This window comes from Astatotilapia calliptera, chromosome 11 (genome assembly GCF_900246225.1).
Source record: "Astatotilapia calliptera chromosome 11, fAstCal1.2, whole genome shotgun sequence".
Classification (NCBI taxonomy): Eukaryota; Metazoa; Chordata; class Actinopteri; order Cichliformes; family Cichlidae; genus Astatotilapia; species Astatotilapia calliptera.
In genome coordinates, this window is record NC_039312.1 from 10917240 (window position 1) to 10941162 (window position 23923).

The 23923-nt window shown below is 39.7% G+C and overlaps 1 protein-coding gene across 4 annotated transcripts in view; it reads right to left on the reverse strand.

The window, feature by feature from the left end:
• LOC113032123 (CUB and sushi domain-containing protein 3-like) overlaps positions 1–23923 on the reverse strand; it is a 245265-nt gene that overhangs the window by 9921 nt on the left and 211421 nt on the right. For all 4 annotated transcript variants that reach the window (XM_026184799.1, XM_026184798.1, XM_026184796.1 and 1 more), the window contains 6 exons: positions 22371–22547; positions 14991–15173; positions 10133–10306; positions 5195–5368; positions 4710–4783; positions 3528–3639 (listed from right to left, as the gene is read on the reverse strand). In XM_026184799.1, coding sequence (XP_026040584.1) covers positions 3528–3639; positions 4710–4783; positions 5195–5368; positions 10133–10306; positions 14991–15173; positions 22371–22547 — 894 coding nt within the window. The remainder of the gene's footprint in view (positions 1–3527; positions 3640–4709; positions 4784–5194; positions 5369–10132; positions 10307–14990; positions 15174–22370; positions 22548–23923) is intronic.

Genomic DNA, 23923 nt, shown 5'->3' on the forward strand with positions numbered 1-23923 from the left:
ATTCACAAGAAGCCTGCGCCAGTGTGAACTGTGCCATAGTGAAAAGAGATTCTACTTGCACAAAAAAATTTATATGCATGACCTTCAGATTTAGAGAAGTCTTTCAATAAAAAATATTAGGAAAACAGTGTGGCATGAATGCATGATATCTGATGGATGTGATGCTGCCTGCCAGTTAATAAGCTAATGTGCCACAAAGTTTTATGGCAAGCTAACCTACTGACGATTAGAGTATTTAAATGACCAATGTTAATGTAGCGTTAGGCTAAGAATGTTTCTCAGTCATTTATTTTGAGGGTCTTTCCTTAAACTGTAGGGTAAAAGATAGCGGTGACTGCCAAACATAAATTCTGTATTCTAAGACTGTGTTTTCAATTCCAGCTAACAATGACAAGAGGAGGTCAGGGGTAAAATCAATACATTTTTCAAGCCACTACAGGTGATGGAACAAGGCCAGAGAGCAGCTCCTGAAAAGTTGCAACCACAGTAGGCACACCCTGCAATGAAACTGCACCTGCTGAACAGCCCAAGTCAAGAAAATAAAGCAAAAACCTTAAAACATTGGTTTTTTTAATATATTATTTTATGCCCATTCAAGTAATTGTGGCTGGTGGGATGTTCTGTTGGTACACAATATTCAAAAAGGTTGCTCGCACCTTCTTGAGGACTAATCACTGCAGTAATGTGCACGGCAGGAATATTCAGGAAGCAAATCAAATCAATATCCAGTAGGCATAAACATGGCTTATATTTTATTTTTCACTCTTTCAGTATAAAAATATAAACTGTCTTTAGAGAAATGTAGAGATTTACTAAAGTTTAAGACTAGGTTGAGGCATTAACATTTCTTGTTTTGTCAGGTATGGTGGAAGTCATTAATCCATTATTAATCAATTAAGGCTGAAACCTTAATTACCATATTTAAAAACAAAGCAGGTAAACACAAATTTTAATGAGTTATGTAGCATAAATTTGCCTAACAATTGACTGAATCGTGTCCTCGGCTTCTGCTGTCCGTCTCGTGGCAGATAAAAGATGACGAAGAGCTTTAAATTAAGCACGGATATAAATTAAGAATATATTGTTACGCATTAGGCTTCCTCAGAAAATAATGAAGAGAACTAGTGTTTAACAAAGTGAAAGGGACTTCAAATTAATCTTCTCGTCTAGTGATTTGTTTTCTATTTTATTTTCGTGTTATAATATTTTCCTTTGTTAGCAGCAGAGTCATCTCGACTTTTTTGAAGACTCACAAAGCGGTGCAATACAGACTATATGTGTTTCACTCTGTAGCAATCATTTAACTGCATATAGATATTAATCCTCACCAAACACAGCTGCTCCCACACCTCCGGCAATACGATGTCAGTCTTTTAGTTAAAAATCACATTTTTACATATGAGTTTTATAATTTATAATAATATTGATTTAAATCTGCTCTGACTGCTGCTCTATTTTTGGGTATCCATCACAATGCTCGCAATAAATGCCATTAAGGAGTCAGGGGAGGTGCAACATCCTGAATTATTCTATAGCGAGCAGGATGACAGGGTCAGCAGTTTGAAGATAGAGGTGGAGCAGGAAGGGCTGAGGAGCTGTCAAGTGTAGACAGGTATGTTTTTTGTAGTCTTTTCTGCTTTCAGCTGAAGTTTTGAGAACAATCTTAATTTAAAAAAAATCTTAATTTGAAAAAGAATCTCTGCACAACAACTGACTTTATATACAGTACTGCGTAAATGTCTCTTCTTTATATTTTGACAGGTTCATAATGGGAAATACGTGCAGGTATTTATTGAATATGCATATGCAAACATGTGCAAACATACATGAAAATACAGTATATAAAGCAACACCAGAGTTTGTACAGTTCTAACGAGCCTGAAAGTCAGTATTTGGTACCACATTTATTCTTCAACACAGCCTGAACTCTTACGCAGCATTGGTGTCATTTCTTCAAGCAGTCTTCACGAATATTTCTTCCTGAAGGACATTCAAAGCTCTCCTTTTGATGTTGGCTGCCTTTTGTTCTGTCAAAATGATCCCACACTGCTTCAATATTGTTGAGGTCCGGGCTCTGGGGAGGCCAATTCATGACTGGTAGTTTTCCAGTGTGTGTTTTTCTATCTAGGGAAGCTTTTGCTGCATTGACAGTATGTTTGGGGTCTTGCTAAAAAATGAAGCTGTTATCAATCGGACTCTTTCCAGACGATATTACACGATGAAAATCTGACCGTACTTTTCCACGTTCATATTTCCAGCAATTTTGACAAGATTCTGAACACAACTGGCTGAAATTCATCTCCAAACCACGACAGAACCTCCACTGTGTTTTATGTGCACTTTTGCACCTCTCTCCTGACTTGTCCCGTGCATATTGATGACAATTTGAATCAATTCGAATCAAAACTTTATAATATGAATCGATCACTCCATGAGACCTGATTTTCAGTCCGGTGTGCCTTTAGGAATTAGGTGCCTTTTTCCATGCTTGAATTATTCACCAGTCAGTGTAAAGTAGCATTATAAAATCCTCTAAAACTGGTCAGGTACAAGTACTGGACTGATAATGAGTTGACCTGAACCTAGAAAGACCTCTAAAGTGTGAGATTTTATTTTTAATAAAACATATAAAACATCAAATTTCAATTAAATCATCATGCTCTGAATATAATGAACCTTTAACATGAAATTTTAATTTAGTACAGTGGCATCAAGTTTCTATTGAAACAGCTTCTGTCAGGTTTACCTGATTTGTTTTTAGCTGAGTGTATGAACAACAAAAACACAGCAGGCACATATTCAAGGTTTCACTATTCGTCTTAAACTCCTTCTTCTCCCACTACAGCAGATGCACAGACACACAGGGCTGCAAGGAAGGCAGAGGACGCGGGGCAGGTATTACAATGCCTCAGCTTGCTTCCTCAGCGTAAATGTCTCTGGGATTTGAACGGATGCCGTATATTTTTGTAGTTATGAAATCAAGATTACGAAATATCATCTGAAGCACATTATCATCACACAGCTGAAGTGTTTACATTGTGGGTGCTTAATAAAATGGAGTTTATTATAAGAAATGTTCCAGTAAAAAAACCCACTGTAGCTGAAAGGGTTTTACTAGGATACTGGACTACATCACATTTTAGAAAACCACTTATCTTGGCAAAGTGAATGGGCTAAACTACACGGCCATAGTTTGGTGTCGGTCGACTTTTCGGGGAGTTTAAACAGAAGGACAGTGATCACAGTGTTCAGTACAGTCTCAGGATGATGGCAGGTTGATTGAGGGGCAAGCTGCAATCTACTGGGAGGCCAGAGGTTATGGCAGGATTGAGCGAATGTGAAAAGTTGCTGAGGGGAGGTATCGACAGTGCGAGGATGGGTGCTACGGGTGTTGAGGAAAAGCAAAAACAGAGCGTCTGGAGCAGTCGGCAATGCGGATAAGCAGCGACAAGATGCCAGAAGGAGTAGTGAAAAACAACAACGAGTGATGTTAAGATATAGTTAGAGCATAAGGAACAAGCACTTACAGATGCAGGCTGGCTGGGTGCCAGTCCAGGTGAGATCTGGCAAACAGAGCCTTGTGGTGGAGCCCTGCAGTATGTGTCCCTGCTGGCACTGGAAGTCGACTCTGCTGCCCACCTGGCCACCAACAGACCGCACACAAAGTGAAAAAAGTCAATACAATGATGCAAATGCCAATAGGCTCCTAGCATCAAACTAAAGAGCCTGGAAAAAACACAGTGCACACCAAAGTTTTTTTTTCACTTTTTTAATGATTATCTGTAGCGTGTAGAGGCAGATGGAGGCTATTCCCAGAGGCGATGGCCCATGTTTGTGTTTGCAACTGATGCACAGACATTAAAGAGTGAGGAAGATGACTTTCTGGTTAAAATATTCAACTGCTTTCTGTTCTGCTAATAAATGACTTTTATTTCCTGCTACCATCCCAGTCGACTCTTTAAAGACATCATCAACAGTGAATTTTCTCATTCGGTAGTCTCAGGATATTGGTAAAAATGTTCAGTAATGCAGAAAAATGCAAGACTACAGCCATTACAAGCACTTATCTAAATAAGCTCCCAATGCTTTCATATGGGATAAATTACATATCACACATTCAGCTGAATGTCGTGGAGAAATTGCACTTGTAAGTGACACTCTAAAAGCAATAGGGAGGGCAAAAATAAAGCGAAACACACAGACTGAAAGCATCTCATCTCACTGAGCACAGATCAATGGTCATACCACCAGTTACTTATTTATTTATTTTTTTAAGATGCATTTTTTTCCTCCCTCACATCTCCCCACGGACATTCCAGGGGGTTGAAAAATCCAGTTAGTTTAAGGGGAATTATATGCACGCACTTCTCTGCTACATCCTTGCACCCACATAACATCATCCAAAGGAATACATGATAACTGTACCTACAAAAATCCACTGGATATTGCACATTTAGAAGAAAACGAAGGGTGATTAACACATCAGAGTTACAGTGAGTGCTACTTTGATTGGGTGCTTTGTGTGGTGGAAAATGTGGAAATTCTAATATTTCAAACACCTTTATACCATAAATTCTTAAACAAAACACACACACACACACACACACACACACACACACACACACACACACACACACAATCACCCCAGAATTAAAGTGCCTACAGCCATTTTTATGAAATGCATTCATTGCAATCTTTGCTCGGTTCACCTTAAAGCCTGTTGAGTAATTCATGAAGCCATGCTCAGGTGTCCCCGGGTTTTCACACGTGGTTCTCGTGGGCTCTGGAAAAATTAGAATGTGACAGTGAAAAAAAAAGATTTCTCTCTGGAGTTTCATTACTGATGTGGCGCAGTAACATGACTGGAAATAAAATGCATTTCTTGGTTTTCAATTTTCTTTAAATTACAAAAAAGCACTTTATTTTATGCATTTTCAAATATTTCCTTAGCAGCTAACATCAGATGAAAATAAAGAGGCACATAAATGATTTTTATACTTTGATTTAGTTTTACACCAGATGGCAACCTGATTCTCATTCACCTTCAGCCCTTTTGTTCTTTATGTTTTTGTGCATTTGTTTGCTGTAATATAATTAGGAATGAAAAATGTAATTACAGTGGAAAACTCCAAAACTGTTTTCAAACACTGAGATTTTCTGTGTTTAGGTGAATCAGCGAGTTTTGTTTCCTCACCTATACATCGGGGCTGAGATCCGCTCCAGGTCCCGTCTTCCTGGCACATGCGAGTTGTTGACCCGACCAGCACGTAGGGGGCACTGCAGCTAAACGTGACCTCTGACTTGAAGATGAAACTGCGTCCTTCTCGCCTTCCTTTGGGAGGCGTCCCAGGATCACCGCAGAACTTGGCTGCAGAGGAGGAAACGTGTAATATTGCTGATACCGCTCCTGATCAACAACAGCAGCACAGATGTTTCTGTAACCATACAGGACGTATCCAGGTGCAGTGTGAAGGATATATTCTGTTCGTGTGATTACAAATGCAGAAAATGATCTAGCTCCTTTTAAAAATTCAAACATCTGTCTCTTTTCTGCTGCATAACACAAAAGGAAGACTGCATGCAGAGAGTCAACTGAAAGCATTGTTCAGCTGAGTCTTCAGTATTATATTCACAACTAATAAGCTATGGGGGCTTCTTCTGTACCCACACATGATCAGACCACAGGAGCCAACACTGGTTTTGATTGCTGCTGTGAGCTTTGCTGTTTTTGATAGGCTTTTTATTACATCCTCTTTATTCACGTTCCCGCCTGTAAAAATCAATGTCTCTCTATATGATCCGCAAATTCTTCAAGGACTGAATTATTCAAATTGCATTGACATTATGCTTGTTGCACAAAGTCTTTTGCCCATTTTTTATTGCGTGTGGGCAGATGCATTGACGTCCTTGTCTCTGGATGAATTACTCTGTCTCTTTTTTTTATTATTTTTTGTTTCCAACACTCAACCTTGCTGGTGAGGGCTAATGGTGGGTATGTGCATATTCATTTTGACAGCAAAGAGGGAGTGAGAGGGGGGCGACGGCTCTCAATTTGAGATCAAAATAATTAGCAAGTGAATATTAATTTCTCTGACAGGGCCTTGAGGTTAACACAACTACAGCCATCTGCTGCTGTTGCTCTCCAGGCCCCTTGTATGATATCATTTTTTTTTAAATGAGACTGAAGCCACAACCTCAGCAGATGATTCCCAATGGATTGCCACTGTGGCTCCCTCAATTTATTGCTTATAGACATCTAATCAAACTGACTGGAGTGATTTAGGCTGAATGGTTGTGATGTCCAGAGACAGTCTGCTAGTTTATTTTTCTGTCTTTTCTTTATTTAATGTTTGCACCTAGCAAGCCGTTATAGTGGATCATACAAATGAAATGAGACAGACAAGTGGATCAGTGAAAGATACTTGTTGGATGTGGAGGATCCAGAAATGCTCAGTGCGTGAGAGTGCAGAGGTGAGAGTCACCGTCTTCAGTCACGCAGCCAGAGCACTGTGGGATCAAGTCTGTAATAAGGCAGGCACTGCTTCTCCAGACCTGACATGTGCTGCTACATGGAGGCCTGGAGACAGATAAGTTCTTGTTTGCTCTTTTCCCTAAAAAAAAAAAAAAAAAAAAGCCAACAGGGTTTTCTCACTTCCAATATCTGACACAATAGATATCGAGTAAAAGAAGTGATTAGAATCCAGCCCATCCAGGGATGTCTGACTAAAGCCATTACTGGAAATACTGTTAGCTGAGGAAAAAAATCCTTGGATTTAGGGATGGATCTTCTCCTGGAAAATGTGTTTCCCTATCCTTTAGACCCCCAGTGAAAATGATGCATTGCAAGCTTCTGCCCCCTTGTTTGCAGCGGTTTACCCATTTTTGATATGACAGCAAGCAAAGATGCAAATTCGGTTCCAGATCTGAAAAATGATTCTTGTCATTTCAAAAAAGGCATCGTAAGACTGTATGCAGATGGCACTTTGGAGGGTTGACAATACAGGCCAACCAGGTGACATGCACATCAGTCATGAGCTTTAGGCTGCGGGGAAATAATGTACTGTTTTATGGATATATAAAAGAAATGGCCCCAGGCCAAACCAAGCTCAGCATATTTAATGCGCCTGTGTGTTCCTGTGTATGTATATGTGTGTTGATGGAAGACTGAGAGAGACTAGTCAAAGTTTTTCTCGCTCTTTCCACAGCCACACTCTTTCCTTGATGAATTATCAATGCTTTAAGGTAATCATTATGCAGAGGCCACATTCAAAGTTGCATCCCTGCAGACGCATGAACTAGCATTCTCAAGCATTGAATTTAGGAGATTCATATGTGTTGTTATAGAAAGCAGGGCCATGCATCTTAATCCTGTCTGGCTAAAGAAAGTTCAACTATTAAGAAAAGACTTGCTTTGCTGATTCATTGCACCTCCTGGAGTTTTGCTGAACTGTATTTCAAGAGAAAGTGCTGAGTTGAAGTTGATAAATTGCAGTTATATATTTTTTTAAACAGACAGCAGTGCAGCCATGCTGTATGTATACTAAACTGCTAGGCAGTATATTTAAAATGATTTCATACCATACAAAATATAACAAACTTATCAGGTCTGATTTGCAGCAAATCTGTATGATGTAGCTGAAAGGAATTTGATGATTCGTCCCGCTGACTTTATGATTCTGTTGGGAAATCTCCTCAGTAAAGATGGTAACTTAAGAAAATATTTAAGATTATCTTTATAGTTGCAGCTAATGCACAGATACAAAAATACTGCAGGCATATGGGCATTCACAGCTTGCCTGTGAAAATGGAGAGCGTCCCAGTAATAATGGCCAGTACCATAAACAAACTTTGACCACAGAAGAATTTACCTCTAATGACTTCTCAACTGATAATAACCACCAGCGCAGACTGCTGTAGATAGTGCATTGTTGTCACTTTAAAGCACAGATAATAGCCTTTTCTACACCAAACATGATCAGCATTTTTTCCCCTTTGTCTTCCCGTTTTAATGACTCGTTTATTTTCCTTGGTAAACCTCAGTGATTTATCATATACATGTTCCTACCGCGAGTAATGTAGCAGGAGAGCCAAGTTCTCCACAGAAGTTGGTTATTGGTCACACTCGGTGATATTTATAGTGCATTCCTCTCAATTTGTGTCAATTTAGCACAATCACTAAAGCATGAATTCTGCGTTGTGAGTGATAGGGCTATTAAATATAATTACCAATTCAAAAACAAGTCTCTGCCCAGATACACTTAACAGTATCATGGAACATAAAGGTTACTCACTCACGTTGCTGCGGGAGGTTGTTTTGGGGTAGCTGATGTGGAAAAATGATTGTAGTGTGCTGAGGGATGACTCCGCTCACCATAATTGGAGTAGACAACTTCCAGACATTAATCAGGTGGAACCTTATCCATTTTACGAACAGGCGACATGTTTTACTCTTAGCAGGCAAACAAAGATACAAGCGTACCTCAATACAACATGCATTTGGTTACTTAGCTTTGCTAGAGCACTATCAGGGCATGGCGCACAAATATGGTCGTTTTCAGTTAAGCAGGGTATAAATCAGAAAGCAGCGCGCATACTGACTTACAGTAAATGACTGCTATGTGGCCACTGAGTACAGCAAATGGCTACAAGCGGTACTATGCTTCTAGTAGCGTGGCCACAAACACGAGCAGTCTGTCAGCTGCATTTCAGAAGCTAAGTACCCAAATGGGCCCGCGTTCGCCTGACTGAAGATGGCCACAAGCAATGAACTCTGTCATCAGCATCAATTACAAGAGAGCACAGCAGCAAATGCACTATTTTCAAATGGGCTCAGGGGGCTTTATAGGTTCAGTCTGTTGTGATCCAACATGTGATAATGAAATACTACAAACATCCCAATTTTCCTCTAATTCAAAACCTTGCCAAAGTAACTGTATACACAATAAAACGCTATACCTAATAGAAAGTCGAGTATCTGACGGCAGAGATTTCTTGCACACGAGGGCTGCAATATTTAATTTGTAGGATGCAAAATTCAGCACTTCACTCAGCACGAAAAGGACTGCCTATATTCAGCAGTTAAAGTGGCGATACTTCAAACAAAACAGCGGCACTTGAAGGGTTTGAGCAGGATTATTTTTAGTGGCTTTTGTTTTATTCTACTTAGTCCTGACTGATATTCAGAGAGAAGCAAATGCATGCAAGTACTCTAGCCTTCTTGATATTTCATTTCTGTCTGACTGATACAATGCAGGAATGATTCAGATGACAGCGAGACACTCTTGAGCAGTCATGCATCCCAGAGGTTATTATTATGCTTGCAAAGATGATTCAGAGAAAGGTCTTAATGTAGTAAGACGCACCCGACACGTCACTTGTGGCTGTGCTCGGATCATCATCATCTTCATCGTTAATATTGTAGCTTTGTTACTTAGGCTAGAGGTCAATTCACTTTTCATTTAATCAAAATCCAAATAAGAGCTTCGTTTTCACGTGCTAATGATGAAATATTTATTTACGTCTTCAGAAACGGGCAGGATCTAACGTCCAACTCCTCTTTGCATTTTTCCAGCCTTCATTTAAGAAATACGTTTTTTTTTAAATTTACTTTAAGTGGTTTAAGGGTTAAGTATGATTGAATGCTTACAAAAAAGACCCTGATGTTGTAACTTAGGAGATCAGATATAATCTCTGTTCTGCATCTCTGCCAGACTGTCTCATTTTATTTGTATGATCCTTAAGCAAAATTCCTTGACTTTCATTAACTTGAAGTAACCTTTTAAAGCAGCAAAAGTGGTGTATACGGGATTTTGCCTTGGAGGGCACAACTTAAAACTAATGTAATGCATGTGAGAAACAAAATTATATGCAGGTATAGAGCTGTCTGGAAACTCAAATACATGTAACAAAAGGATGCAAGACTTATTTTAAGAGTCAAAAATCATAAGCCTGATAATGGTTAAAAACGGGCAAAAACAGTCCAATTAAGCTCACTGTTGGAATCACCGAGTTTCTGACAGTCTCAGAAATGTCATCTGGTTTATTTCAGTCTAAACATAGAGAGACTTCCTGTACATTACAATCATCCTGAAGGCACTGTGGGCATGAATGAACGTAGGAAACGATGACTCACGCAAGCACTGAGGCAAGTCTCCGCTCCATGTCCCGTTCCCTGTGCAGGTTAGCACAGCAGGAAAAGACAGCTCATAGCCGGGTAAACAGGTGTAACTCACGCTGGTTCCCCACTCCAGGACTGAGCCCTCAAGGAGGCCGTTGGGGATGGATGGGGGTGTAGGACAGGTGACCACTGTAGGGATAGAGTGGATACGCAGGTCACAGACGCATCAGAGTATATTCAAAGCACAAATCAGAACGAATTAAGTTTGAGTGCAATGCTTAAAAGAGGGCAAGACTCAAATTTCAAATCTCAGCAAAATCGTCAGAACTAAAAAATTGGAAATAGTTCACCTTCCCATTCTGACACTCTCTGATTTTAAGGGGGAGAATCGATGATTAGTGTGTACCGCCACCCTCTGTAATAGTTGAGGGTCTAAAGCAAATTTGAAGTATTTAGAGTTATAGATAGAATATAGTCTTTGATAGTTTACTGGAATCATCTATGGTTCACTCTCTGACATAGTCTGAATATTTGCTGGAAGAAGGTATTTTGCAAACGAAGACTCTCAGCTAAAATATAACTTACAACAAGAAAATGTTGTGACTTGAAAATATTGGGTTTAGTAGCCTTGGATGCCAGCAGGAGAGGTCAAACGAAACCTTGAGGAAAGATTGTTTTTCTTCTGCCTTACAGCAAAGGTGAGTTACATTCAGCAACCAAAATGGCTGCTGAATGTAACTCAAGGAGAACAGACAAACAACTACTGTGATTAATCTGTATTTACAAGAATATGGCTACACATGTACTGAATCTTACATTTCAAATTGAAATGTTGCTAAATATTAATTGCACTGAGGTTAAGATGGCGTAAGATGGATGTAAACACACAGTAAACACAGTAATACACTCACTTTTCATCCAAGAAATATAAGCTTTTATCATCCTATTCATATACTGATGGTTAAAATGTTTCCTCGAGACCTTTATTTAAAAAAACAAACAAAAAAAAACTAAAAACCAAGTCAGGTTAAAACTGGTCAATGCAGTGACCAAAACCCCATTACACCAAAAGCATCAAATTAAAAGCAGCAGAGGTGGCACTAATTCACCATTCTGCATAGTGTGGATTACAGCTGAAAATGAGGTCTTTAGCTCAGAGAAATAGTCTGTGTTTTGACTGTGAGCGATTTCTGTTTGGAGAATACAGAATAATTTCTGTGCAAAATGAGGGGGGCATCTTGCGTCTGTGTAAGCCGTAAACTTTCAGCTCAACAAATGTAATAAATGAATGCATAATAAAGCTCAGAGTTTGTTCTGACACACTTGGAGATGAACCCGTGGGGACGCAGATGGGATATGGGTTTTAGAGATGTGAATAAATTAGTGCTGTTGCTTTATACCACTGCTATCCTCCCTCAGCACCCATCATTACCCCCAAGTCTTTTTCTCCCTTCTTTCTTTCTGGCATTCTTGTGTTTGGTTAAACACTTGAACAAACATCTGCAAACTGAAGTCGAGCCTTATCCGAATCTTTCAACTGTGGCAAGTTCAATTGATTCGTTTATATTTAAAATACATGCGTGCTTGTTACATATGGCTCCCTGACAGAGAAGCCTTTAATTCTCTTCATCTTATTTTCACAATTCAAAAATCAAAAAGTTGTGACAATTATCCAAGTTATGACATGAGAGTGACGCGGGGATAGAAGGCAGGCACATGACGGACAACTTCCTTGCCTCGTTAGCGCAACTTTTCATTCTCTGCACAACAAATTACAGTAAATGTGGAGCAAGCCACTGTGGGATATTCACACATCCTCTCAAAGGTGGAACTGTCTTTTTGTTCTCAGTTGGCAGAAGATCCAAAATGATTTCCATATGGACATTTTGCAGCAGCATATACAGTATATATGAAGTGTGCTATAATCAGAACAGTATTTAGGCCACGGTGAATAGAGAATAAAAATAAGAGCAAAAAACCTTCTCGTGCTCCAATCTGTTTTTTAATGTTTTGTTTGTTAACGTAATTTTGTTTCTCAAGGAGAAACAGGTTCACTTAAAATTGTTTCCCTTTGAAGTTAATGAATCAGTAAAGAGTGCCTTCAGTTTGGGATTTCCAAGTTGTTGCTCTGGGAAAAAAGGGGCACTTCATTCTGAATTATCTCACTAAAATGTGTAGCTGGAGGCTGTAAAGTAAAAAGCAGGTTTGCGTGTGTATTTCAGTGATCTTACGGTGTATCTGTGTAAAAGACACGAAAGGGGGGGGGGGGGGGGGTTATAGAAAATGTATGAGTGCACGTGTGCAAGTAGGCAATTTACACAGATTAGAAGAGTAGGTCTTCTAATCCTGTAAGCACTGCATCTGAAATTACTTGCTTTAAAAAAAGCAGAGAGTGTCCCCATTTTCGTAAGTAGTTCTAAGCAGCATTAGTGCCTCTTAGCTGAACATGCCAAACCCGGGATTCAAACTGAATCCTTGCCGGGCAAGGCTTAGGATGCGTCATCACACACAAACGCTGTGGCTAAAACTGATGCTCATACACTAAGTGCAAATTTATGCCCAGGCTTGGCACATGCAAAACCTCTTTGTCTCAATTTTTCTCCTCTTGGCTTTCCTCTCACTTTTTTCCCCTCGTCCCCCTCCCTTTCTTAGAATACTAACTCAGTTTCCTGTGGCACAATCATCCAAAATCTATGACAAGGTGACAGATGCCAGGTGTGAGAACTTTAAAACAGCTCACCTTGAGTGAACTGCAAGCACCTTCAACTTAAACCCAATCGTGAAAAATGAACAACAAAAAACCAAAAACAAAACAAAAAAAACTTGTGCAAAAATAGGCATTGTTTTTAGTTTCACATGAAAGAAAAGAAAACAGATATTTTTCCAGTCCTTTTCTGAGATGTCCCACTGCGTAGGCTGTCAGGGAGAGTGATGATAAAAAAACGTATGATTACCAGTGTGCTTTTCTATTGCTTGCCCTAGATAGTCTTAGAAAGAGACCAAAGGACAGGAAGAACACGGCGACAGGGGGAAAGCAAAGCATAAAACGTCTGTACTCCTTCTTTATACCCCATCCACACCGAGGAATGGAAAATTAATGTTGAGCACCCACTTAGTAATCAAAGTCCTCTCTCTCTTGCCTTTCTTTTATTCATTTATCCCATGAGAGAAATAAGTGCTATCGGAAAAGCGAAGGCAGTTGAGAGACAGAGGCAGGAGGACCTTGTGGCTCACTGACTAATGCATACAGGTCAGTGGGAGCTGACAGCATTCAGGCAGTGGCAGCGCTGGGAGAAAACGTGAGTGTGCAATCATCTGTGTCTACGTATGCATGAGAGAGACACTTCTGTAATTGAATGCCCCCGTGTGATTGTATTCAGGCACAGCGGTGTGTGAGCGAGTGTGATGAGGAGGCCTAAGCTCTGGGGTTTTGCTCCTTTCCACGCCACCCCCATTAAGCGTAGCCGGATCGAGGACCGAGAGGCTGAGCGGTTGCGGTAGCTGTCAAGGATTAGCGCTCAGAGGTTAGCAATGTCACACACTTTTAATATACACACATGAGGGTTATACACTTGCACATATACACCCATTGCCCTCTGTCTTCTTTTCTCTCCCAGTTTAAACAGCTGTGGGACCATCAATTCAACCAACAGCTTCACCGTACAATACCCCAGAACACGGCACGTTAATATTGAATAGCACTAATAAAATATTACAATTACTGTCAGACTGAATTTTGTAATTTTTTAATCTTCAAGACAAGGTTGAGAAGATTAGTAGGGCAAGAAGTAGCCTGGCTTAAACAGCTACTTATGAGCTTAACTATCTTTGGATCCCCCCCCAAAAAGTCTTATATATGGGTTACAAGTAGAAACACAAAAAACAAACTCAAAGGAGGTTTGAACCTCTCACAACCTGCCTATTTCATTTCATTTGTCCTTTCGTCTACCTCAAGAGGCCTGCTTCACTGTAACTGAGACAGCAGCCTGGGAACAGTTCCTTAGCAACAATGAGCCCCTATTAGCCTTGTGGGCTCTTCCCCTTCCTGGTGTACTCTTGAGCTGTTCGCTGCACAAGTTAATCTTCCCTGCAATACTTACTTTTGAGTGTCAAGCGCAGAAATGCTAATCTATGCCTCCACTCAGGCGTCATAAATCACGGAGTGATGTATCGCTGATGGGCGTACAACAGCTAAGTCCTCTTCCTGGATTTTCCAACTTTGATGTTAATCATAGAGTAGAATGGGCACAAACTTCAGGGAGAGGACTCCAGTGATTAACTGTTGGGGTACAATTAGAGGTATCCTTGTGGTGATGGAGAGGACTTATTAGCCATCCATCACCAGGTGTCAGAGAACTTTTAGCATCGGCTCTTTGCATTCACAGGTGCAACTCTAGACTGGGGGATGAAATCATCATAGATGGAGATATACAGTTTTTTTTTAATCCAGCTGAGAATGTGGCCATAGACAGTGAAGCATAAAAAGTAGCAAGATTTTTGCATTAAATGGGTGATATTTTGAGAAACACATTAAAAATGGCTTTATTTCTATGTGTGGATGTGTACGTTTCAAATATATGCACCTTATTATGCAAATAGGTTTATGTCTTTCAGTGTCATTGCCATTTGCATTATCAGTGCGCTTAAGTGAGGAGTATATGGCAGTATCTGACTACACAGGAAGCCTGTGTCACCTTTCTTGCTAATCTCATTAGATCTCTGGATGTAAGCATACACTTTAGATTGTGCGTGACAGTGTGCTGGCATGCCAAGGTTGTTACAACGCTGTCTGATGGTTATCAAGGTTGAACGTCCACCGCAGCAAGTCTTTGATACAGTGTAGGAGAAATGCGTATCTGTGGGAGGTACTTGCCTTGACATGCTGGCATGGTTCCACTCCACGTCCCATTGCTGGTGCAGGTCCTGGTGAAAGAGTTGTCCCCTCCCACCATCACATACCCCAGTTGGCACATGAATGTCACATTCTGGCCCACTGTGGTGTCGTCGCCAAACCTGAGTCCATTTGCTGGGATACCGGGATCGCCACAGGTGATCACTGCCATTGGTAGTAAAAAATAAGCACTGCATCAGAAATCATCCTTAATGGTGTGGAGTGAACTTCAACATGAAACATAAAGCAACATTTCTATTTTTAGTCTTCCTTTGTATCATTAATCATTAGTTCTTTTCCTAATCTTGCATTTATTTGTGCCACTGCGACATCACTGTGTACTTCATCATGGTTAGGATTATTCTTTTCAGGTTTAATAATGATACAGCGGTCATACTAATATTTTATCAAATGACTGAAATATCTGTGACATTTACAGCTGTGCATGATGATCATTGCTACACCTCGACCCATAATTCATACCCAAGACAGTGACAAGAACAGGAGATGTCTGCACAAAAAACACAAAAAACTTAACGCTGCGTGTTTGCCACCAGCTAGTCGGTAGTTATATGTTCGTGACTGGTAAATGTTAATTGGTTCTGAGTATTCTTTCACTCGTATGAATCAAATTGTTCTGTGTAGTCGTGAATTGCCAGAAGCAACGTTGGTTCAACTTAAGTATGACTGATCAGGGTATTGCCTTTTGTGTGATTTGGCAGGTCTGTAATGAGCTGTTGGACATGAGAGAGTAGAGAGTAGCAATTCACCTCTGAGGGACATTTATCTGTAAAGAATTACTGGAAAAACTAGCTTGGCTGCAGTTTTACAGATACATAAAAGTACTTTTCTTCTATGTTGTTTGTATTTCAGCTGGTCTTTGTAATCGATGAGGCTACCAGTGTGGCTTCTGGATCTGAATAGTGAAGCCAGTGAACACTTTGAATCTGCTTTCTTTCTAATGGAGAGCATGGGGTGACTTATCTATCCCAAAGGAAAAAGACAGCACTGTTCCCTTGAACTATGACCTCAGTAAACACTTCCCTGGAGTGTTTTTGGTCATAATTATAGTTTTAAGTCACATTTCATACAACATTTATTTTGTAAAATATTTCCCATTTGCAATCAAAAAGGAAGGTAAAACAGGTTAGGTATCTGAACTGGTCAACACTGTGAATGAAAAGGTGTGTACCATTTCCCTCGGTTTTTGCATCCAGCTCTTTACTTGTTGCATTCTGCTACAAAATATCAAGATAGTGGAAGTCAGAATCCCCACCTTTGGGCTTTAAGAGTCAGCTTCACAAGCCAAAAGGTGCATACAGCCACCATTTATGTGAATTTATGTTTGTAACAAAAGTTGCTTACTTGGACTTTTCAGAAAACTGAGATTCAGTTTATTTCATTACAATCCTTAAGTTCTTAAAAAGAAAGCTACTTCCATTGGATGTCCTGAATGGGAGCTGAGAGCAGAATATAGTGACGTGGGGTTTTTAATGATACTTTTAGATACACTGAGGTTTTAGTCTGAATGTAATAATTTTGTAACTGAAAGCAACATACAAGCAGTTTCTCAAATGACTTCTAAAAGCCCACGTGACAAATAAATGATAGGTGGACAGTAATAAAGTAACAATGAATCATTATTTTATAAAGCAGCTCTTTTAGATGCCGTCTAAGGAACACAGTATTCGTTGGCCTCTTAAGTGTTCGATGCATTAACATAACTAAAAATGATTTCCAGGCATCTGACATAATGTTATGTGAAAATAAGGAATAGCTACATTGCCAGTTTGCTGTGCACATGACATAAGACTAAGTGACACCTACATTGTCATAATACTACTAACAGTAATCGTAATGTTTACTTGCACTTCTCCATTCTAGATTACGCCACTCTAGTTATATAATTTGTCTAAATCAGCAGAGGAACTAATAAAAATAATAATAATGTATTTTGTGCAGTCTCTTCTTTTCATATCCCTACTCTTGGCTTCTTTTCATGGCACAATTTCTCCAAAGTAAACAGATGGCTGAGTGTTGGCCCAGTATGTTGTCAGGTCTTAACCCAGTGCTACCGCTGATGAAATTATAGTTGCCAGCCTTTATTTGATTGCTTTTTCATAGCCCTCGTTTCATCTCGGAGGCTCTAATTTGTGCATACTTATTACAAAATCTTTCCTGACTTGTTCACCTTAATGTAAGAAGTCAGTTTGATGCATATGGCTGTCACTGCTAACGCCTCCACCCTTAAATTAATTTCTGTTTGTTTATTTTTGGTTATTGCCAAGGAATTCAGCACTTGGAGATGTATTTCCTTCCTGGGTAAAACCAGCTTTGTATTCTGACAGAACACATGGGAAAAGCTGGATTCTTCATTTTACGAGATTGAAACTGATGTCACTATGTGAACAATCTAGTCTCATTTATTTTGAAAATTAACATAAAACCACAACAGCACCCTTTATGCTTGTTTGGCATGTATAGTCATTTGTTGTGTGCTTTTTCTGTTAACTGAAGCAATGCCGTACTGCATCCTTCTTACAGATTCCTGCCCCAAATATCATAATCTGACAAAGAATAAACTGCAGTGGAGCTGGTACTGATACATTTGATGTTTAATGTGCAGTTGTCATAATATTCCTCACCCAAAGTGGTTCTGTGGCTCTGCACACAGTAACTTACTACTTATTAAACTTGTCATCAACTTCCAGTCTAAGTCAGATAACGTAAACCATGTTTCGAATTCTAAGAATTTAGCCCTATGATATTTGACTACTCATGTAATAATGTAGTAATTACACTACAAGGACAAGCTTTTCTGTGGTGCATTGTGGAGGAAAGATAACATCTGGGTCTCACCAAAGCATGTAAGGTTCATTTTCTGGTAATATTGACTGTCTGAACAAAAATTTGCCTGTGTGATATTTGACAGGAAATGTGAAAAATACTCAACTTCAGATAGGCTTACACCAGCCATTCCCTAAGTCAAGAGTGCTGCCGCTTTTATTTATTAAATAAAGTTTAGTATTTACTAGTAAGATTTATCATCCTCTCGAAATTAATGTCAAATAAATTATTAGTTATTAGTTAGATATTTACTATTTAATATACATGCTCCAGATATAGCCACTGAAAACTGCCACTTTCAACCAGAGGTCAGCCGGCTGACTGTTAACTCACAGCGAGCTCTCAGCTGAATGTCAGAAGCTAGGCATCCACCTTTTCTTCTCCTGGGGAGCGTCTACTTTCCACTATAAACACGCCTCTTTACTCAACTGCAGAGTGTGTGTAACTTATCAGCTGTTTGGGCTGCATAGCATTTTTGGGGGGGGCTGGTTCAGGAAAATACAAAGAAAATGATTGTTTTTGTACCAGTTTTGTGTAAATACCTGCTGTCAGTGATTCCTGGGATACTGTTTATATGTGTTAAAATCACAAACAGCCTACAGCGGATCTTTGGCCAGAGTTTTTTTGCAGTCATTGGCCTTCTGAGGGGGGGTGGGGGGGGTGAGAGAGCTGTTTGAACGATCACCTTATTGTGACAAAGGAATCCGCTGTCTGTAAAAGTTACCCTTAAAATTACTGCAGCGATTTATCAGAGATGCGCGGAGCATGGATGGATAGTTAAAAAAAATGCAGGTGGTTCACACCCAGCAATTTACTGCATAACATATTTTTACAAGTTCTTTTTTTCAAAGTGTGTATTTATTTATTTATTTATCATCAGCATCCAGATGGTTCTTTTCCATACATTTTGAGTGGTTTTTCTCTACATTCAGGTTGAGGGCTCATATGATGATGATGATGATCTTTGATCGCACAATCACAAGAAACAATATAGAAAATGTATAAAATAGGTATCAGCTGTTGATAATCTCCCAATTGCTTAGTTGATAAAATAAATCATATCCTATGGGGGCAGAGTGCTGTTTCAATGGTCACTCATGAAGACCAGGTTGAACAACAATAACTGTTACTTCTCAGCATATGGAGTTTTTCCTATAACTAAATAAATAAATGCTGCCTGTTGGACATTTATTTGCAGGACATGTACCAGTTGTTGGACTTGGAGTGTCCCATTCAGAGCACAAAAGTTTTAAACTAGAGTATTAATATAAATCACAAAGGTGATAGACCAAGATTAGCTGCAGACAACTTGAGAAAGCATGCATATGCTATGACTGTTAATTTATTTGGAAAGCATAACTGGCGAGAATTACCAATAGTTTTAAGCACAGTGCCAAATCGTTGTGGTTCACTCCTACACCCAGTGTTTCACTCATTAATTATCAAAAATATTCAGAAAAAAGTGCCAAATATTTCTGACAGAAATACACACACTTAAACATATTGTTGCGCAATCGCAGTGAGTTCAAATTTCAATTTAAAATTTGCATTTTGTATAAGAACATTAGCAATGCAATGAAATAATCATTTTATGCTTTCATGTTCAGAAACACAAGTCAGCAATAATCTGTCCAGCTTGTTCGGTCGTTTAGCCATGTAAATCAGCTTTGTTGGACCAAGGACACGTCTAAAACCTGCAGGACACCGGCCCTGGAGGCCTGGAGTTGGACACCTGTGCTCTAAAGCAATGCGGCTCCACACTGCTCCCCCTGGTGGTTACACAAGATATTACCACTGGTTTTCCTAAATACTACTTAGGGGCATTACTACTCATGGTTGCATCATCCATGTCACAGGCGGGAGATGTCATTACAAGCACCCATCACCCGGCAATTGGCCAGAATTCCACACATGACAATACAGTCACTGATGAGGTGGCCATTATAAGTGTCTGTATCTGTACGAGTGAGTATTTATCTATCTGCATTGTTACTGAATCACAATAACTCAAAGAACAGACACAGTTTGACATCTTCAAGATAAAAAGTCATTGACAAAGAATGATAAATAAAACCTGTTTTTTGCATGTTATTCTACAAATTTCAGGCAACAAATACAAGAAAGCATGGCTTTCACATGCTGCGTCACATATGCTTATGGTCTGGATTACACCTGGGTTTCTGAATCTGTACTAAGATTATGCACAGTATATATGAATGTTCACTGCATATTTTGTGTTGCCACATTTTATATGCACAGTTCATTTGAAGCCACCAAAATTACACATTATCTTCAATTAAGCATGGCACATCTCTTCAAACCCATGTCAGAAGCTGCTGGCATAAATCAAGGACAGCTCATAAAGATTTTAGCCGGTGTCAGGTGACCATCTTGTGAGGAGGTGGAAAAGTCATCTTTCCAGAAGAAAGGCGCAGAAAGAAAGAGGAAACAATGTGTGTATACAGTTGTAAATCTTTAATTATGCATGTCTATCTATGGGAAGTGAAAACTCAAGTTAAGCAAGCACAGTGCACAACAGCTGCAGGCTACCGACTTCAACAATTTAACTTAACTATGCAGCTTCTTTCAGTGCACTTACTTGCTGTGAGAAATTAAGTCAATAAGCTGCTTCCAGTAAATCTTCATGAACATTTTTTTCTTGCTTCTTGAAAGTTTAATATTGTTTTCTGTACTGTGATATACTTTGGGAACGTTAGTAACATATACTCAGATTCTACAAGGAGGACAGGCTGAGATGGAAGCAGGTGATACACTGTGGTGACCCCTAAAGGGAGCAGCCAAAAGAAGAAGTAGTAGAAGAAGACCAAGAAGTGACACATGATGCTATATCACTGATTTTCTTTTTCTAAAGCAATGTGAGCCGACCAATTACTTAGTATATTTTAGCTACTTAGGAAAAAAGAACTCCAATTTGAAGAAACGGATCGCTTCAGAAATGCCTTCATGTACAGTAATCCCTCTGCACCACTTGGGGAATCCAATACTACACTTAAACTGACAGAGAAACGCACAGACAAGAGAAGCGAAAATATGATGATAGCAGAGAAATCAACTGAATTAGAGTGTATTAAACGGCAAATATTCTCACTTTAAAAAAAAATCCCTGTTCGCCATTTATTTGACAAAGTGCTTTTATGGTTTTAGTTCACAATTCACTGAGCAACTCTCTTTCCTTAATACACTTCATCTCATTTGCTAATTTCTGAACATGCTCTATAAATTTCATGTATCATCCGCTAAGAGTTTCTGGGGAGAAAAAAATAAAGTTCAAACTTTTCTCTCTCCCCTTGAGAGTGTTGTGTGACTTTGATCTGGTAACCTACATGATCGATTACCCATGAACCGTGAAAATGATTGCCTCCTTAATGAAGGCACAGTGAGCCAATCCTGGCATCCTAAGTGTTGATGTCCCTGAACTGACCACTAAACTTTAATGTGAAGTGATAGTACAAAAGAGAAGAAGTTTGGGGATGAGCACGCTCCAAAGTGGGAAAAAGAGCTAAGAAAGCTCCTCTGCTTTACTGCACGTTTGATCATTATTATTCAAACCCATTTTTTCCCCAGTCGTTCGCTTTCTTCACTCCTTCCCTGTGCATCTCTCTCCAGAGACCCATTTCAATCCAGAATTGAAAATTACATCCACACCATTTATCTTTTTCTTGTCATTCAATAACAAGCAAAAAGAATAAGGAAGAGAGAATATGGGGACTTTCAGAGAGAAGAACAATGTGTAATTTTGTTTCAAAGTCATCCTGATGCAAACTGAATATAGATTGGAATACTTCTTAATTACTCTGAGGCTCATTTGCCAAGATCCAGACAATAAAAACTGCCTGACATCTTTGATGCTTCACTGGGCGAACAGGCTCAAAGAGATTTGTCTTAATCGATATCATATATTTCAGCAGCGCTCCCGGCACACGTGATTTCAGATGAAAGAGGGCACAACATCAGGTTCAATGTCCATCGTGTTCAACTTGATCATACATTATACAAAGAACGAGACTGGCTGCTGATTCAATCTGCTATGCTAACAGTACATTCGCTGTGCATTATTGTGCTGATCATCCTTTTCCACATTGAATTTGTGTTTACCCATCACACCCAGAGGAGTGCCTAATCGTTCTTGTCCTATTTTCTAACTTTTTCTTTGTGTGCGCGTGTGTTCTAGTTCTTGAGTAACAAATTCAACGACTGCCAGACTTAAGTGTGACTGAACTAAATGTGATTAACGAAGCAACACTGAAATCCCTAAGATGTGTGTTCCCTGTTCACCGCAGTGACAGAATCTGGACTATGCCTGACCACATCTTATTGATCAGACACCGATCACAGCATAGCCTTTAACAGTGACTACTGACACAGCTGCTCTTCTTCTCATTTTCTAATGAAAGTGTGAACGCTGTGCAGCGGAGAGGCCTTTTAAAGAAATCCACCATGACTACGAGACACAACTACATCCTCCTTTCATGTGTCTGTGTGTGCAAAACTCACTTGTGCAGTTTGGAGCTGTGCCAGACCATGTGCCATTTGCCAAACACTGGCGTGTAGGCGAACCAGTGAGGAAATATCCTTCCATACACGAATACACGATAGAATGGGAGAAGGTTGTGCCATCCAAACGGGAAATACGACCGTGAGCCGGGGTACCTGGATTCCCGCACTGTACCGCTGCAATACAGGGGAGAAAAGACAGGATGTGAAGGTCAGAGGTGTAAAATAGTAATGGATTTTCTATTTTCCATATCAGTGGGTTAGAAGCCCCGAAGGTGGCTTCAAGATGACTTCTGAAGGTCCCGAGGGGATTAAATGGCTGTGAAAGGACATATTCACGCACTATACTGTGAATATAAATATTTATTTATGGAATAATTGCTGTTTTGCCTTTGACCTGCTGTATGTTTGCAGTTTCTTGACTTGTGTCTGATTAACTCTCAGGTGGAAAGTCTGCAAAGGGCAGACTGAAATCCTCGGCTTGTGTTCCTCATTATGTCTTTGTGCCTCCCATTACGGGACGTAAGAAAGCACTGCTGCTTGTTTTTTTGTTTTTTAGAGAAGCTGTGAATAAAGCAGTAAAGAACAACTAATCTATAGAGCTTTATTAAGAGAGGCTAATGAGCAGAACTGATGCAGTGGTACACAAAACCTTATCGCAGTATTGATGAGTCATCAGTAAATAAAGTGCAGTTTGTGTACTGTCAAGTCCTACAGTACATCTATGGTGATGGCAGTGCTGTCTAAAAGCGAGGGGGTAATGTGAACAGTTACAGCTAAGGACTCAGGGCGCACTTATAATGATAATAAAGCTGAAATGTGGCTGAGCAATCCTATGATAGGGAGAAAAATGTTTCCAGTGCGGTAGAAAAGCACCGGGGATTGGGATTTTTTTTTTCCCCCCACTCAGGAATCCCTTTCAGTGTTTTTGAAATCTGCTCATTTTTTTCACTGAAGAGTAGAGAGGACAGTTTGTTTCATGTGTTTTTCTTCTGCTTCAAATCATGTCTAATTACAAAAGTGATCTGCTCTCTCAATCACCTAATTGCCTGGAAAATGTGAAATAGTGATTCTAGTAGGAGACAGACGTGTTGCAAGTGTGGTGGTGATTTCTCAATTAACATGTGTGCATACGCAGAAACTCACTGAGGTGCAAACGCATCACTCAGCCACATACCAACATACCAACTGCCAGCATGCTCACAGCTCTGTTCTGCAAATGCACACACACACATGCGTGAGCACATATAGCCACAGAATGTATGCATGTGCTGTTGTGTGTATTTACCAAAAATCAAGTGCGGCAGCCTCTTTTCTCACCTCTTTTTAATAATTCAAGATCGACACGATGACAGACACACAAAACAGACCCTCGTGGCAACGTGAGATGTATATCATGTTGAATATCCACACTGAGTGTTTTTCCGGAGACTGTAAAGGGGTTGTGGATAATGAATGGATGGACTTTAACATGAGACAGGGTTTTAGATCACAAGCAGACAGCACAGAAACACATTCAGGCTCCAGTGAATTCCTGTCCCCCTCCCTGACTC